Source organism: Chenopodium quinoa, unplaced genomic scaffold (assembly GCF_001683475.1).
Source record: "Chenopodium quinoa cultivar QQ74 unplaced genomic scaffold, ASM168347v1, whole genome shotgun sequence".
Lineage (NCBI taxonomy): Eukaryota > Viridiplantae > Streptophyta > Magnoliopsida > Caryophyllales > Amaranthaceae > Chenopodium > Chenopodium quinoa.
Window position 1 is genome coordinate 2,200,780 of NW_018743858.1, and position 16,967 is coordinate 2,217,746.

At 41.2% G+C, this 16,967-nt stretch overlaps 1 protein-coding gene across 1 annotated transcript; it reads left to right on the forward strand.

Moving 5' to 3' along the window:
- Window positions 1-5,538: 5,538 nt before the first annotated feature.
- Window positions 5,539-7,060, forward strand: LOC110686481. The gene is made up of 4 exons (XM_021863107.1): window positions 5,539-5,949; window positions 6,032-6,085; window positions 6,341-6,623; window positions 6,768-7,060. The coding sequence occupies exons 1-4, from the start codon at window positions 5,539-5,541 to the stop codon at window positions 7,058-7,060; spliced, it is 1,041 nt and encodes a 346-aa protein (XP_021718799.1).
- Window positions 7,061-16,967: the final 9,907 nt, after the last annotated feature.

The window sequence follows — 16,967 nt, forward strand, 5'->3', positions numbered from 1 at the left end:
TCAATAATTAACCAAACAAATCAAAAATTGAAAATCAAACAACTTATTGGCCATAAAGGGTAACAATAGAATTTCATCCCCAAATTTGGTCTTTGTCTCACAGTACGAACCACTGCATCCTTCCCACAATTGCAGCTAATTTTTTATTACCCATCCCTTCTAGAGATTGATGATGACCTAGATGAATTTGGGGATTGCTTCCTTGAAGACATGGGGACCAAAGTAATTTAGAGAAGAAGAGGAGATGGAGAGAACCTGGGAGAAGAAGATGTGGGGAACAAGTAAGGCTGGATAAAATGGAAAAAGGGAGAGTTTTTTTTAAAAAGGTCAAATATTCCGCGACGACCACTGCCACGTAAGCCCTTTACCTTCAACAACCGGTTATCCATGCGATGCAGAACTTAAACTTTTTGATGAAATATTTTTTTATTAAAGAGATGTTCTCATAAAGCTACGTTTCCCATAAATATAAGTAAAAAGGAAGAAGTAATTAAATCAATATTGAACCCTTAAAAATGGCAGATAGAGAAAATCATTTTTATCCTAGAAAAACAGGGGGATAAATAAAAGCAAAAGAAATTTCACATTCCAGAATAAAAAGAAGAATATCATAAATTGTAACAGTAATAAATTAATCAATATCTCAAAACAATTATATGTCCTGTATATAAAATGAAAAGACCTTTTGGGTGATAAATTTCAATATCCCTAAATTACCCCTCTCAAATTGCAAAATTACCTATCTTATTCACAAATCACAATTATTACAGATATAATAATTTTTGTAAAAAAAAAGTCTTATCATAACTACCCATAATTTTTTTTAAACACATAACCACCCTATAATAACTGCTCCCTTTCTTCTGCGTAAATTTATATCTTCAAATGTTCTTACTTCCTATAAAAATTGGAACTACTCTTAATTTTCTTTTTCTTTTTTTTTTGAAAAATACTCCTCCAAATTTTGCTCATTTATGGTTTTTTTTGTTCATCTTTCTTTCTTATGCTTTTAGTAAATATTTCGTCTGTATTATCACACAACTCCTAATACACGTGTAGCATGTACCTCTTAGCTTGTTGAATTAATCCAAAAGCAACATTGGTTAAGAATTTCTTTCTTACTCTAAAAAATTAGAGCCGACATCCCAAAGATAAAATCTCAATTTCACATCACTAGTCTAAATAATGTCTCCTAAATCAACTGCTCATTTTTAAAAATAATCAACAAAATTTTAGAAAAAAATCAAAATCTTTCATATTGTCATTTTCCCAAAACAAATGAACCAGGTAAAAAGATCCACATTTATATACACATGTCAAAGTGGAAAATAATTCATGTACAACTCCAAATTCCTAACAAAACAAAGGCAATAAATTTTTTTGTTTTTAAGAAAAGAGATGTAAAATTTTAGAAGGATAAACACTACTACTTGTATCATGCAAATCAAATACTTAAAAAAAAGGATGTTAACAACAATTTTAAACATTAAACTCCATAAATATAAGGAAATTTTGTATTTTACCACCCACTAAATACACCTATTTTGAAATTACCACCCAAAAAAAATTATTTTAAATTACCACCCATTAAGTTAAAAAACTAATTAAATCACCACCTTTTTCATATTCGTGGTCATTTTTCCAATAGTGGGCTCTACTTTTTTTTTTGTTTTTTTTTTCCTTTTTCCTTCTTTTCTCTCGATTTCTATATCTGCTCTACTCTACTCTTCCTGCATTAAATTTCTTCTTCTTTCCTCATAAATTCATTGTCAAATTATCAACCTCCCCCACCATTAATGAAAGTAAACCCTAAATTTCTTCCTCTTTGCATTAAGTCTACTTCAATGTCCACATCTACCCTCAAGTACTGAAATCTCAATACCTTAGTCTCACCCATTCTGCAAAACAATTTTATTTTTTTTTATAAAAAAAAAAACTGCTATCTTACATCTACATCAACACTCCTTCAACATGAACAACATTTAGTAATTTAAACAATTCAAATTGTGCATTTATTCAACTACATCCACGTTATAAATCAAGTATATCCACAATCATAACCATAAAAACTCTTATCAATACATTAATCATCATTTGTTTAATTAAGACAATTGCATAACAATAACCGCGAAGAACCCTAATTTCTAAAAACCCCCAATTTAATTGAAGTAGGAACCCACCCAATTCAATTGAAGTAGGAACCCTAACTTCAGAAAACACCCAATTTAATTGTGCGAAGAACCATAATTTAACAAAGAATTGAGCTTACATGATTGTGAAAGGAGCGTCTGCACTTGTGTGAAAGATTTCTTCAAATACAACCTTGCAAATTTTGTGAGAATTTGGAGGTAATTGATGAAGAAATTGTGGAGGAGATTGAAGAGTAGTTTTATAAAATAAAATCGATGAAAAAAATAGAAATAAGGTCAAAATAGCCGTTATGTGGGGTCCACTGTCGGAAAAATGACCAGAAATATGAAAAAGGTGGTGATTTAATTAGTTTTTTAATTTAATGGGTGGTAATTTAAGATAATATTTTTTTGGGTGTAATTTCAAAATAAGTGTATTTAGTGGATGGTAAAATACAAAATTTCCTAAATATAAATGTAAACCAGAAAAGATATAAATTGATTTTTAACTATGACGGATATAGAAAAAATATTTAACAGGGTCAAAATAATTTGATAAATTTTATTGGGTCATTTTATAAAAATACAAGTAATAAAAATAATTTTATATGAAATTTTTATGCTCAAGTGGGGTCTCTTGACACCACTTAAATGGTGTGCTTCTGCCACTGGTTTTTGAGAAAAAAAAATATAAAATTTAAAAAGGATAAACACTGCTATAATGCAAATCAAATACTTTAGAAAAAGGATGTTAACAAATTTTTTGCATTTATACTCATTGTTTCTTATGAAATTTGTGACGATTGGACTATTCATCACAAATTTTTACAATTGCTCACAAAAATTGTATCCTTCAGTACTTCAACCTATAACAATTTTGCATTATGCTCACTGTTTCTTACAAAAATTTTGACGATTGGACTATTCGTCACAAATTTGTACAGATTTAAAATCATTAACTCAATAAATTGACCACTACTTTGATGTAAAATTGACATTTGTATTAAATTCATCAATTCATGGCAAACACAATTGTAAATTTCAAAGAAACATACCTTCATTTTCTTAAATTAAACATAAAATGGGGAAAATTGGATAAATTATTGTTGCAAATCAGAAATTAGAATTCAACTCCAATGGTTTGTTTATACTTCAAATACACGAAACAAAAGAAGAGAAGTAAATTCATAATATGCTTGAATCCAAAAACGGGGAAGAGACATTGAATTGGTGAGGAAGAAGAAAAGAGAAATATTAATATAAAACTAATGGTTGTCGAGGGAAAAAACTTAAAAAAAAAATAAATTAAATTTTTTTATTGAAGAGATGAACCGCATACCAGGAATGTTGTGAAATTTAAGATGAATACCATTATCAGGATTGTTGGTATAAACTAAAGGAGATGAAATGATGGAAATTTGACATTTGCTACCAGTAAAATGACCATGGTTGACATTTGCTACCTGTTTAATTTTTTTATTTATTTTACTACCATCCAAACCCCAAAAATATATATATCACTACCATTTAACGGTTTATGTCAATGTTGCTGTTAGTGGGGCCCACCTAATTAACTACCACCCTTCATTACTCTCTCCTCCCCGTATCTACCCCTGTCTCACTCTATCTCCTCCCATTCAATACTCCCAACCTCCATTATTAACCCCATTGAAGATTTTTTCACCCATTTTATCCACGAATCTCTCTTTCTCAACCTATCAGTTGCACCATTGTGCTTTCTCTCTCTAACTTATCTTCATATATATGGTTTGTGTGTGTGTAAGCATTTGACTGGAAGAGGAGGTAGGTCCACCTGGGTTTAGTGTCATTGATTTGTTCATTTTGTATAGAGATTTACCCCTGTCCCTTGGTTATATTTAGGAGTATTTTTGGCTCTTTGGAGCCACTTTTATTACTAATATGCATTTTCTAGTGTTCTCGTAGTCTTGGTATTATTTTATAGGAAATTGCGGATTTGTAGATATGGGATGGGAGGTGCCTAACATATTTAGCATATGATATAAGGAAAAGGGAAAGACTTGGACAAATGGGAAAAGGAAGATTATGAATGAGAAAGATATTAGGGGGTTCATAGAAGCCAAACACAAGGATGGGTATGTGGAGCTTTTTCAAACAGTGGGGTTTGAAGAGTGGGACAGGCTGAATTCTAGTGTGACAGACCATATTTCAAACTCACCCAATTCCAACCCAGTTGAATCTGGGTCATAACCATCCCCTTCAAAACCAAATGAGCCTAGCCAAACTGAAAATGGATCACTAGCATCCCAATCAAACCCATACCAATCCAACCCATCTCAAACACAGTAGTGCTTAAATTTTAAAGGCCCACCAGAAACAGAAAACACCCTAGATCTCAGCATTGTGCCAGTGAATAGGAGGAGCCCAACGTTTGTGAAGTGTGCTGAGAGTGAACCACCTAAAGTTTCCTTACCTCTGTCAAAACTCCAACAAAATAAACCAATTCAGTCTGTGGTTAAGATCGGAGAAGCCCTAGATTTATCAAAGATTCTGGAAAGGGTTAGGTTGTTTGTGGTGTGAATGAAAAGGGGAAGGGTGTATCCGGTGTGGTGAGTGAAAAGAGGAAGGGTAAGGAAAAAAGAAAAGCATTCACAAAGTGTAAGAGGAAGCCGTAAGGGGGAGGAATCTGGATTAGAATCATGATCTTCTTCATAGACAAACAAGAAAGGGTATACTAGGAGAGGTTCAAAAGAGTATACAGGTTAGTGAGCAAGGTGATAATTCAAAGAAAATAGTAGAGCACTCAAAGCATAAGCTTAAACAACTTGTGAAAGACATTGGCTGCAAGGATTTAGAGCTGGAAGTAGAGGGGAGTGACTCAAATGAATTTAGAAGTCTTCATGGGTCAGATGAGGAAGAAGATGCTAGCCCCTGATTCAAAGAAGAAACTAACTTTAAGAAGCCAGTTGTCCTTGTTGACCAGCTCAAGTTCAGCAACAGTAATGTGTTAAGGAAGGTATTGAGAACACATACTATAGAGAATAAGTATGAGTACTACTACTTGCACAATGGAGGGGACAGGGTAACTAATTTCTGTAAAAGAAGGTGTAACGAACTGTGAGTGAAATCCTAAGAGAAGCAACTTGCCATTATGCAATTGCAGTGAAGAAGTGAGAAGGTGTGGATTTAAGATGTTTACTAGGAGATTATTTGACAGTTGAGCTTGGAAAATCAAAGAGTTGAGGCTAAAGCACAAGTGCATGAGATCAAAGATGAATTCATGTGTTATAGTTGAGTACCTGGCAGAGAAGTATGTGGATGAGTGGAGAAGCAATCCCACCTAGAAAATCAAGAGTTTCAGGGCTTAAGGGACCTGGGAATACAGATTGGGTATTTTAAAGCTTGGTTAGCAAGAGCCAAGGGTTAGTTAATGATATATGGTTCAGCTTCAGAGCAATATGCTAGGGTTTGGGATTATGGAAAGGCAGTGATTAGGTATAACCTCGACAGTGGGGTTTATGTAGTTGTTGATGGAGTTAATAAACCAGAACCTCCTATCTTCATGAGGATATACATCTGTTTGGCTCCATTGAGGGCTGGTTTTAACAAAAGGTGTAGGCCTCTGATAGGTCTTGATGAATGTAATTTAAAGGAAGCATATCTAGGTCAAATATTGGTTGCTATTGGCAAGGATGGAAATAATAAAATATTTCCTTTTGCATGGGCAACAGTTGAGGTGGAAAACAAAGAAACATGGTATTGGTTCTTAGAGTCTTTGAAGAAGGATCTTGTTGATATCACTAATAACTTAGGTTTGACTTTCATGTCTGACAGACAAAAGGTGAATGTTCTAAACTAAAGTGTGACAAATTGAAACTATTTTCATCATATAAGCTATTTATTTAATGTTTTTGTTTTTTTAGGGGTTGCTGGAAGCTTTTGAGCAGCTAGTGCCATTAGCTGAGAAGAGATACTGTGTGAGGCACATATAGGCTAATTTTAAGCTCCAGTTCACTGGTTCAACATTCAAAGATTTGTTCTAGAATGCAGCTAGGGCCACTATTTTGGTAAGTGCTAATTGTTTGTGTTTGGTTTGGTTGGTTGTCTTTTGTTTTCTACAAGTTAGCAAACATAAACTTTCAATTTCATGTGTTGGTTGGTTCTGTCATGGTTTGTATTATTTGCAAATATGTTAAGTTAGCTTGTTTTTTTTGTCTTGATGCACATGGTAGTTTGATTTTGAGGTTGCCATGGAGTCCATAAAATGCCTGTTAGAGGATGCTTATGAGTACTTAGAAAATATACCAACAAGACACTGGTCCAAACATGCCTTTTCTAATATCTGCAAGTCTAATATGCTCTTAAACAACCTATGTGAAACATTTAATGCTGTTATCAAGGATGCAAGGGATAAACCCATTCTTACTCAAATGGAGTGGGTGAGGAAGTATATGATGAAGAGAAATAGAGTGAAATGGGAAGCAGTTCAGAAAATGGATGGGAAGAATATGCCTTGTGACTAAGGGCTTTCAAAGCTAGAATGGAAAAAGTTGCTAGGTATTGCATAGTCTAGGCGTCTAGGGGGATTGTTATGAGTTGAAAGGGGATCAAGTTCAAGTTGACTTGAGCCTTAGGACATGCTCCTGTTATCATTGGCAGTTGACTGGGATTCCATGTGTGTACATGGATTTGCATGTATTCTGGATAAGAGGGTGGACCTAGATGACTATGTGGATGCATATTACAGTAGGGCAACTTATATTTTAGCCTATGAGGATGCTATAAAGCCTATTCCATGCCCAAAGCATTGGGAGAAGATAGACCTTAGAAAATCACTCCCACCTCAAGTTAGGGTTATGCTAGGGAGGCCTAAATCAAAGAAGATGAAGCTGGAAAAGGGAGAGGGTGCACCAAACAGCAAAGAGACCCAACCTAAGCTCCATAAGTTTTAGAAAAGGTGAAAGAAGCGTGGTCAACTTTGTCATTATGCCAAGACTTCTAGTAATGGACCTAGGAAAACACCATTAACCTCCGAGCAAAAAAAACAAACAATCAAGCCTGTCCTAAAAACTTCATTGTTGCAAGAACAGAGGAGAAGAAAGGAAGAAAGGGCTACCAGAAATGTAAGCCTATTTTGTTCATTGCTTTGTTGTACTGTCAATTTTGAAATGTCATTGATGCTGAGGGTTTTTTTTTATTACTTTTTTAAAAACAAACTGCAGTAAGTGTTGGACCATGGAGTATTTCAAATAGGTCCTTTCCACAAGAACAACATCAGCAACAACAACCTTAAAGCTCCCAACTATAGGGTTTCGTAGTGACCCGACACTACGCGGAAGGAAACCCACCAAGACCCGCCCCTAAATTAAAGCAATTAAACAAGCATAATAAACTTAATCAAACAAGATTAAGAACAAGAATTATACCTTTGACGCGTGCTTCGCTCCTAAAGAGCTCTTACTTCAAAATCCCGAAAAGACGAGATCTCCGACGGATCGTACCCTCGACCCGACCCGAGCGTCCCAAGTCTTGAAGGTTAGTCAAGACCCGGACAAAATAACTATGAGTTTTACGAATCAAAGGTTTACTCTTTTCTAGAGTTGCCTTTTTAATTCCACTCAAGGTTGTTTCAAATCCCAATACCAAGCTTGGTATTTATAGGGAAATGATCCCTTGATTTCCAATCTCCCATCAATGTGGGAGAGTTGGTAAAATGACAATTATTTAATTTCCAAAATTAAATAATTAATCAACTCAATCACAAATCGACACTTGGCATAATTATAGAGAAAGCCAAGTGAGGACCAAGGCTTGGGGGGGACCATTGCCTTGATCCCTAAGGCCATGAATTGGTCCCCATACACCATGCCCAAAACCGGGTCAAGGTGTGCTAGCTGGCTGCCAGCTGGGGCTGCCAGCTAGCGTGGCCTTGCTGCCCAGCACCCAGCCAGCCAGCCAGTGCACGCTGCTGCTGGGCTGTGCTGGTGCTACGTGCTGGCGCTGGGCGCTGCTAGCACCTAGTGCTGGCACTGGCCCTAGCAGCCACGCACATCTCTCGCGCGCCATTGCTAGCACAACCAGCATGCGTGCTGCTAGCGAGCCACGCATGCTGGCTCATCCCTCGCATCATCCACGCTACACGCATCATGCACCACGCAATGCTTGCACTAGCCAGTGCCTAGCACTGATGTGCTTGGTGCGAGGTATGCACATATGCACATGCATGCGTGGTGCTGCCTAGCAACCCAGCCACCCATTGCACGCACACACGCATCAGTGCGGCTGCAGTGCGAGGCTGCTGTGCGAGGCTGCGAGGCACACACGCATACACACGCATGCCCCTGGCTTTGCGATGGTGCTTGTGCGTGGTGCCATGCCTTGCGATGATGCCTAGCAAGGGCTGCGTGCTGCGATAGACCACCATATGCACCCAGGCACCAGGCTAGCGCGCTGCTAGCTGCGATGGGTTGCTTGGGGCTCGTGGTATTTGCGATGGCTTGCCATGCGCACCCAAGCACCCATGCTAACATGTTGCTAGCTTGCGATGGGCTGCTAGGGTGCGCCTAGGCTGCGATGGTGCCTAGCACACCATGGTGCGCCTAGGCTTGCTATGAGCTAGCCTAGCCTAGCTACGGCTACGCTCATACTTGTCGATTGTGATTTTGCGATGTTCGGTCTCGACGCCCTAGGCTCGATTTCCGACGTCTGTATTCGTAAAACTCTGTCGACTCATTAAATCCTTTTGGATTAATTCGTCGTCTCGGATCGGTGATTCGATTGGGTTCGACCCGAAGGGTTCAGTTAAGATTAAGCTGTAATATCAATTGTACCCTGATATTACTGATCGGAAGCGGCCTCCACCTAGACATTCCGATCACTTGACCTTACTGAAGAATTAGCTCTGTAATAATTCTGAACCCTTTATTGGAAGAATACACTTGGCTGAAGGACACCATTCCTTACACCAACCTACTGCCTGCACCCAATAGTCTCAAGCATCTACAACAACATCAATTCCCCTAAAGAAGCTAGCAAAGGGTAAAAAGAAAGTAGTTTAAGTGAATTATGTACCCTTTCAAGCTTATGAACAGTTGTTTGTAAACTCTTAGTACTTGATTTCAGATAGATTTTGTAACTAATGCATTTAACATTGTAATGGTATCAAATTATGTTTGTTATCTCAAAAGGCCTGCATTTTCATTCATAATTGAAGGTCTTACAAGTTGAAATTGCCAACTTCATTTAGCAAACTTACATAAGACTTACAGCTACTAACCTACACTTTTTTAAGCACAACTAACATTTCTACCATCATAAAAACATAACATATGACCACACCCCCAACAACAGACCCAAAACCAACACTATTCTGTTGCCCTTCCCTAGAGTATTTCTTCCTGTCACCATTCAGAGCTTTGCACTTCAGTTTAAGATTGTCATTCTCAGTCAACAAGCACCTTCTTTGGCCACTAAGGTCTTCTACTTCTCTTTGCAGTGAGTTGTTTTCGCCCTTCATCAGTTTTTTGTCCAATATCAATTGATTGACAATCAGTCCCATCATCTTCATCCACCCACTCAAAGAACTTGCAACCCTTTGTTTCTGTTTTTGGATCATAAAACTTGCATGCTTTGAACTTTCTTCTAGGGTTTTCTCTTCTCCATGAGGTCAGCTTTGCCATGGGAATGCCATAGTCACAATTCTTGTTTTTAGACGGTGAAGACCTAATTCCCTGCAAATTGACCAAGTTAATGAACAAATACAATACCAAATACATTAGTTACCAACCTACAACATCAATTTCATGAATCTCATACCTAACAAAAAAGCCCTAATTTCAATTTAAAAAACAAACCCTAAATTATATTGCTACAATTAACTATAAATTACTCCAATACAAATTCAATTATAAAGAATACATCATTCCTAAACACTAAATTTAGACAAATTATAGCTATTTTGGGGTTTTTGGAGTCCCTCGGGAGAGTTTCAATTCCAAGAATGTGCGTCGACCGTCTGTACCTGCAAAACCACGAAAACTCCGGTTGGGTGGAGTTCCGCCTCCGACGATCAAGTTAGAACGTTTCTGGATGCATTAAAGTGCAGAATGTAAAGGTTTTTTCTTTTGGATTCCGAGAGAATTCTGCAATTAATATTGCTCGGGTTTTTCGTGTGTATTTATGAATGAATAATAAATGAGGATTTTCCTCTATTTATAGTGAGAGGAGATCAGTTCCCCTTTCATAGGCTAGAGTGCCACGTGTCACTAGAGGATTGTTCTCTCAGAACCCCTCTGATGCTGACACGTGTCAGCACGTGATTGGGCCACGTGGACAGGGTATTTTTACCCTAAACATTTGCCCCTCATAGGTGTGACGTGGCTTGCCACGTGGCACCTGTGACAGGTGTCATGCTCTGAGAAGGTGACGCTTCGTCTCCCTCCTTTTTTTTTTTTGAATTCAAATTTTGAATTCGAATTGGGAAGGTGACGATTCACCTTCTGGGGTTCTCTATAAGTAGAGACCCCCCTCCTCTCATTTTCACACTGTGCAAATTTTTGTTGAGAGAATTTTCTGAGAGAGCGCGCTCTGATACCGGCTGCTATTTTATTCAAAACTGTCTGTCTCTTCTTCACTCATACGGCTACCGTATGGGGTACCCATTACTCAAAACTCATAGGTACCAACTGATCATACTCAATTCCTTTCCTTTGATCTCAATATACCATCATCCGGTCTACCGTCTAGGGTATTATCAAGCAAGATTTCAGAGAAACGGTTAGGTTTCTCAATAATTTTCAGTTGCTCTTGAAGAGGGTACATCCGGGCAACCGTCTGGGTTTCTTCTCCAATTTTCAGTTGCGCTTCAAGAGGATACATCCGGGCTACCGTTTCGGTATCTAGCAAGCAACAAAAAGAATTCTAGCTGCTGATTCGAATAGCCTACTTTCCCCTTACTCAAAGCATTTTCAAGGTACTGTCTCTACCCCTTGTAACTTTTTTGAGTTTTTCCGGTTGTATAACTTGTAAAGAATAATGGACTCACCCAACACACACACGGCACGGCCTAGGACAATTGTCAGCAGGCCACCGGATACGGCTGAGTCTAGGACTGGGGATGCCGTCTGGGGGTGTTTGGACCATCCTTACTTTTCTGCGAATCCGACAGTCTCTGTTCATGTGCAGGACAGAATGGCTCGGACGAGACGGACGGTTGTAGACCATGAATACCAGTCAGACGGCTCAACCGAAGCTCCGGCTGAAATTGTACATTATGACCATCCGGGTGTACCTAGCATGCCCGGAGATGATATCTTGGACGATTCCGAGGATATAGGCGGTGAAGAGACCGTCCAGCAATCAGACTCGCACATGAATGCCAGGGATGTGATCACTCTAAATGCCACCTTACCCTGATTTTTACAAAAGCGCCCGGTTGGGGTAGGATGGGAGATTGTTGTGCCGCCTGTAGTGGCAATCATCGTCTAGGATGACAACCTTGACCATGCCGATGATTATTTCGGCTGCTATGACGCGGCATTTAAAGCCGGCCTCAGGTTCCCCTTCCATGATACAATAAAAGCCATTCTAAGGGGTTATGACCTTGGCGTTTGGCAGTTAACACCCAACTCTTGGGTGAATATACTAGGATATATTGCCGTCTGCGAGATGCAGGACATAACGCCCAGCTGGGAGGCGTTTGCACATATGCACTACTTAGCCGTGCCCCAGGCGGCTGGAATGCGTGGTATACATTGACCACGCATTCGAAATACATAATGACGCTTGACAAGCCGTCAAAATGGAGCAGCTGGAAGAGCAAGTTTTACTTGGTTTCTTCCCCATCGTTGCGTCATAACCACCGGCTGCGTCGCTACAATACACACCCGGCTCTCCTTGGAAAGAAATGCGCCCTTCCTAGAGTAGAAGAAGAGGCTTGGATACAAATAATGGAGACGGGGCTCTTTAAGAAAACCTCCTTGCCTTTAGATGATGGGACTGAAGTTATTGTCCCAAAGAATTGGGTCCCTCATCCGGACTGGCTAAAGGACGAGGTGTTCCTTTCCGCTTGCGGCCTTAGCACAATGTTTAGCAGACGTATGTTGACTGATAACCCGCACTTTATGCTGCCTGTATCATTATTGAATGAAATTTGACTTTGATTTTCTTCTTTGCAGAGAAAGGATTAGAGATGGTGCCTCCTGAGAAGACGCCTGCTAAATTTGCTGCACATATTCGGAAGGATCAACTGGAAAAGAAAAGGGCCCAGCTGGCGGCCAAGGATGATGGGGTAAGTGCCTGCTGAGCTCTTTTACCGTTTGTATGGCTTGAAGTTAATTCTGATATTAATCGGTTGTTTTGCTTTCTTTTTTCAGACGGGGAGCAAGAACGTTCCTCTTTCTTTAACAAAGATGTTAAAGAGACCGGGAGAGGAGCCCTCCCAGCCTGCTTCTAAATCCAGGAGGGTACCGGCCGCCCCTGTCTCTTCTGGAAGGCCGCCTGTGCCTAAGAGGCCCACCTCAGCAGGCAAGAGCCTGAAAGACCTTGGCCTAAGCACAGGGCCGGCTGAGGTTGAAACGAGGGAGCCTGAAATTCCCTCAAGTCGGTTGCTTGCTGTAGCGTCCGGTTCCAATGCGGCTGGGGGTGGGATGACCCATCAACCTGAAAATGAAGGTATGGCTCTCACCTTTGATCCCCCTGGCCACTTGGCCTATGCGAGTCAAGTCCCAAGCTACCCAATCAGGGGATTCTTCAAGCAACCGACATAATGTAGGTGCCGCCTATGCTCAATACTTAACGAATAAATCTGTTGATGCAGATGCCTCTTCTCGTTGGCCTAACCTCCAACAGTACGCCAAGAGGATGATGAGGACCCTCACTCGGTCCAAAAAGGAGGCGGTGCCGGGTGTGCACCAGGTCAACATTGACCACATCAACTCACTGCTTGCTGAGGTAATTGGATGGTTGGTGTGCTTTTGTACGATTTTACTCTTTGGCGGTTGTAGCATAATTGAAAGACTAACCCCTTTCCGGCTGGCTTCGCAGGTGATGCTAAGGGTGGACGACATGAAGGTCCCCTTGCGGAAGAAGCAGGAGGAGGTAAGGGAGCCAATAGAAGGGCAACCGATCTCATAGATGTTACCCAATACAACACTTTAACGTATGAGATTAAAAATAAAAGCCGGGAGATGAAACAGGAGGAGCTTATCAAGGAGCTCACGGCTGCTGCTAAGACGGCCAACAAGAAGGCGGCTGACTTTGAGCTGCAAGTTAAAAACCTCCAAGCTGATGTCAAAGCATTAGGGGAGGGACAAGGAGAATGCTAAGCTGCGAACAGACGTCTCCTGGTTGAAGAACAAGTTGGCCCAGACTCGGGCGGATCACAAAGCTAAGCTGGAAGCTGAGCAAGACCGGTTGATCTCCGAGAACGAGCGCAACTGTGAAGAGCGCATGAGAATGGCCTGGTCTCTAATCAACCCAGACACCGACTGGGCTTTCTTTGACCTGTGGTACAAGTATGCCACTGAGGTGTTCGATGCCCAGGTTCTTAGAATAGAGAAGCCGACTCCCTTTAAGGAATGGGCCGGCATTGCCGAGGAAGAAGAGGAGGATCAGGCTGAAGAGCGAGCACCGGGTGAGACTAACGAAGCTCAAGCCCAGCAAACTCAAGACGCTCCTCCTTCCAGCCAGGGCCAGACGTCTCAGCGTCAGCAGCAGCAGCAGTGACTTAATTGTTTTTCTTTTCTACCTCCGGCCTGCGAGCCGTGTACTTTTGATGTATCTACTTTCCCCGGACATATGTCCGGCTGACAATCATTTTCATTAATAAAACTTGCCGACTGAGTCGGTTTGGTCTGATAATTTGCCTCAATTTTTGCAATTTTTCTAATTTGCTTTGTTTCGATTTTTGCAATTTGACTTAGTACATGTAGTATGCCGGATGCATTGGCTCTGCCTACCCTTGGGCGATTGTTTGCTTAATATTGCCCAACTCTAAGAAGGAAGCCGTCCAAACAAGCATCCGGACGGATAGATAGGTGGTCATTAACCGTATTTAAAGAAGTAGAATTATTCTAAGTTGGATTAACAGATGGTGCCGGCTAGGGCCAATCTAGATTATTCTTTTAACCGGCTGCGGGTTACCCTTTGGGTATCCGTCATTGCCGTTTCTTGGGATGCAAGCGGCCATTGGCTGAGCGTATGCATCACAACCGGCTGTATTGCCTTTGGGTAAAGACCGGTTACATTCGACCAAGATTTTAGTTACCGTCCGTGTTGCTTTGAAGCAACGACCGGTTTTATCTAGGTTTCAATTGATTATTCAAACGGCCGTGAGTTATCTTTAACCTAGACAGTCGGTTAAAGCCGCGTGAATTATGATTTACAAAACAATGTACCACCTAAATGGGAGATGCTCTCTTCGACGAATTCACCCAAATGGGCGTCGCCGGCTGCCTGCTCATGTTGGAGCAGGCGGTTTGAAAACTATCCGGCCATTGGCCTTATAAATATCTGCTAAGTTTGATACTTAGCCTATGTCTACTCAGTTTAGAGCAGACGGTTGCCCGGTTGTGCATTGCACAGATGGGACTGTACAAAAGACAATGAAAATAAAACATTCTTTCATTAATATACTCTATTTACAAAGATTTACTAGTCTTTAGAAGTAGTACTATTTCAAGTTATCTACATTCCAAGTTCTGGCTAGCTGCTTGCCGTCTGGAGTTTCTAGGCAGTAGGTGCCGCCTCTAACTTCTTCAAAAATCCAGTAGGGGCCCTCCCAATTAGGGGTTAACTTTCCTTGCTCATTAGCCCTACCGGCTGCCTCTATTTTTCGTAACACAAAGTCCCCTACTCTTAGGGGCCGTTAGTGTACTCTTCTGTTATAGGCCATCGTCATTCTCAGACGGTATATCTCATGACGCAAGGCGGCATTTCCCCCCGGGAGTGAATCCAATGCTAGACGCATGGCCTCCCAATTAGCCTCTTCATCATAGAGCATGATTCGAAGTGTTGGCTCATAATGTTCAATAGCCAGGACGGCTTCAGTGCCATATGTCATGAGAAACGGGGTTTCACCGGTTGCCCCTTTTTCAGTTGTTCTGATGGCCCATAGGACATGAGGCAACTCATCTGCCCATAGACTGCCAACCCTTTCAATTTTCTTTTTAATGCCGTCTGAGATGAGCTTGTTGAAGGCTTCAACTTGGCCGTTTTCTTGGGGACTGATGCAAAACAATGTGAGATCCCTTGATCTCCAAACCAGCTCTTGAGGGTAGGCGTTTTAAACTAAGAGCCATTGTCAAAGACCATAGACATAGGTACCCTAAACCGGGTGATGATGTTTCTCCAGATGAAAGAGATGACATCCTTTGTCTTAATGCCCTTGACCGCCTCTGCCTCAACCCATTTGGTGAAGTAATCTACAGCCACCAAGATATACCTCCGTCCGCTGTAGCAGGCGTATATGGACCCAGGATGTCCATGCCACATTTTGCAAATGGAATCGAGCTGTAGATAGCCGTTAAATCAGTAGTCGGACAATGTATGAGCCGGCCGAATCTTTGACACTTATCGCATTTCTTCACCATTTCCATGGCGTCTGCCTCAAGAGTAGGCCAAAAGTAGCCTTGCCGCTTGACCCTTTTTGCTAGAGTTCTGCCGCCTATATGTGATGCACAAAAGCCCGAGTGTAGATCCTCTAGAACTTCTTTCCCCCTTTCAGGGGTAACACATTTCAGCAGCGGCTAGAGGTAACCCTTCCTGAAGAGTTCTCCCTCATAGATCTCAAAACTTGTGGCTCGCTTCTTCAATGTAGCCGCTTCTAAAGGGGCATCCGATAAAGTGCCTTCTGCCAAGTAAGCCCAGATGACATCCATCCAGGTAGAGCTTTGGTCAAGAACTCCTATGAGATCATGTTCAATGATTCTTTTTTCCATGACTTCCCAAAAGACTGACCTAGGCGCATCACAAGAGGCGGATGATGCCAACTTAGACAGTGCATCTACTTGGTTATTTTCTGACCTGGGCACCCGACTTAGATGAAATTCGTCAAGTGTCCCGGCCTCATCTTTGACCGCCTGCAAATATTTAATCATAGCCGGATGGGTGGCCTCGTAGTCACCATGGTATTGTTAACGATCAACTGCGAATCAGAGTAGGCGTCAACTTTCCTTGCCCCCACCGCCTTACACAAGCGGATACCGGCTAGCAGGGCCTCATACTCCACCTCATTATTCGAGGCTTGAAACTAGAATCGTAGTGCGTATTCATACTTGTCCCCTTCCGGAGACTTGCAAATTTCGCCTGCACCACAGCCGTTCATCATAGAGCTCCCGTCTACATAAACCTTCCAAACCTGATCAACATTGTTCAGCTGAGTCGGCCTTGCCATTCCACAATGAAGTTAGCAAACGCCTGACCCTTCACTGCCTTTCTTGGTTCGAAGGTGATTTCCAGACTTTGCATTTCAATAGCCCACTTGAGCATTCTGCCGTATGACTCCAAGGTTTTCATTGGCCGCTTGAGGGGTTGGTTTGTGTAGAGCACCACCGGATGTGAAAAGAAGTATGGTTTCAAATTCTTGATTGCCATGAATAGGGCAAGGCCAAATTTTTCAACCAAGGGGTACCGCAGCTCAGCATTTCGAAGAACATGGCTAATGAAATAGACCGGGAGCTGAATGCCGTATCTCTTAGCTAGGAGAACGACACTGAGGGCATGATCTGAGATGGCCAAGAACATATAGAGAACCTCTCCCGCTAGAGGGTTGACCAGCTGTGACAAGGAGTGGAGGTGCTCTTTCAACTTCTGGAATGCCGCCTTAGCATTTTCCCCCCATTCGAATCTAATCTTCTTTTT

Excerpts from the sequence above, each read along its gene's own strand:
- LOC110686481 (XM_021863107.1), top strand. The coding sequence starts at position 5,539 with ATGATATATGGTTCAGCTTCAGAGCAATATGCTAGGGTTTGGGATTAT. Across the intron at positions 5,950-6,031 it reads TCATGTCTGACAGACAAAAG|GGGTTGCTGGAAGCTTTTGA; the intron begins GTGAATGTTCTA and ends TTGTTTTTTTAG. Across the intron at positions 6,086-6,340 it reads TAGCTGAGAAGAGATACTGT|TTTGATTTTGAGGTTGCCAT; the intron begins GTGAGGCACATA and ends TGCACATGGTAG.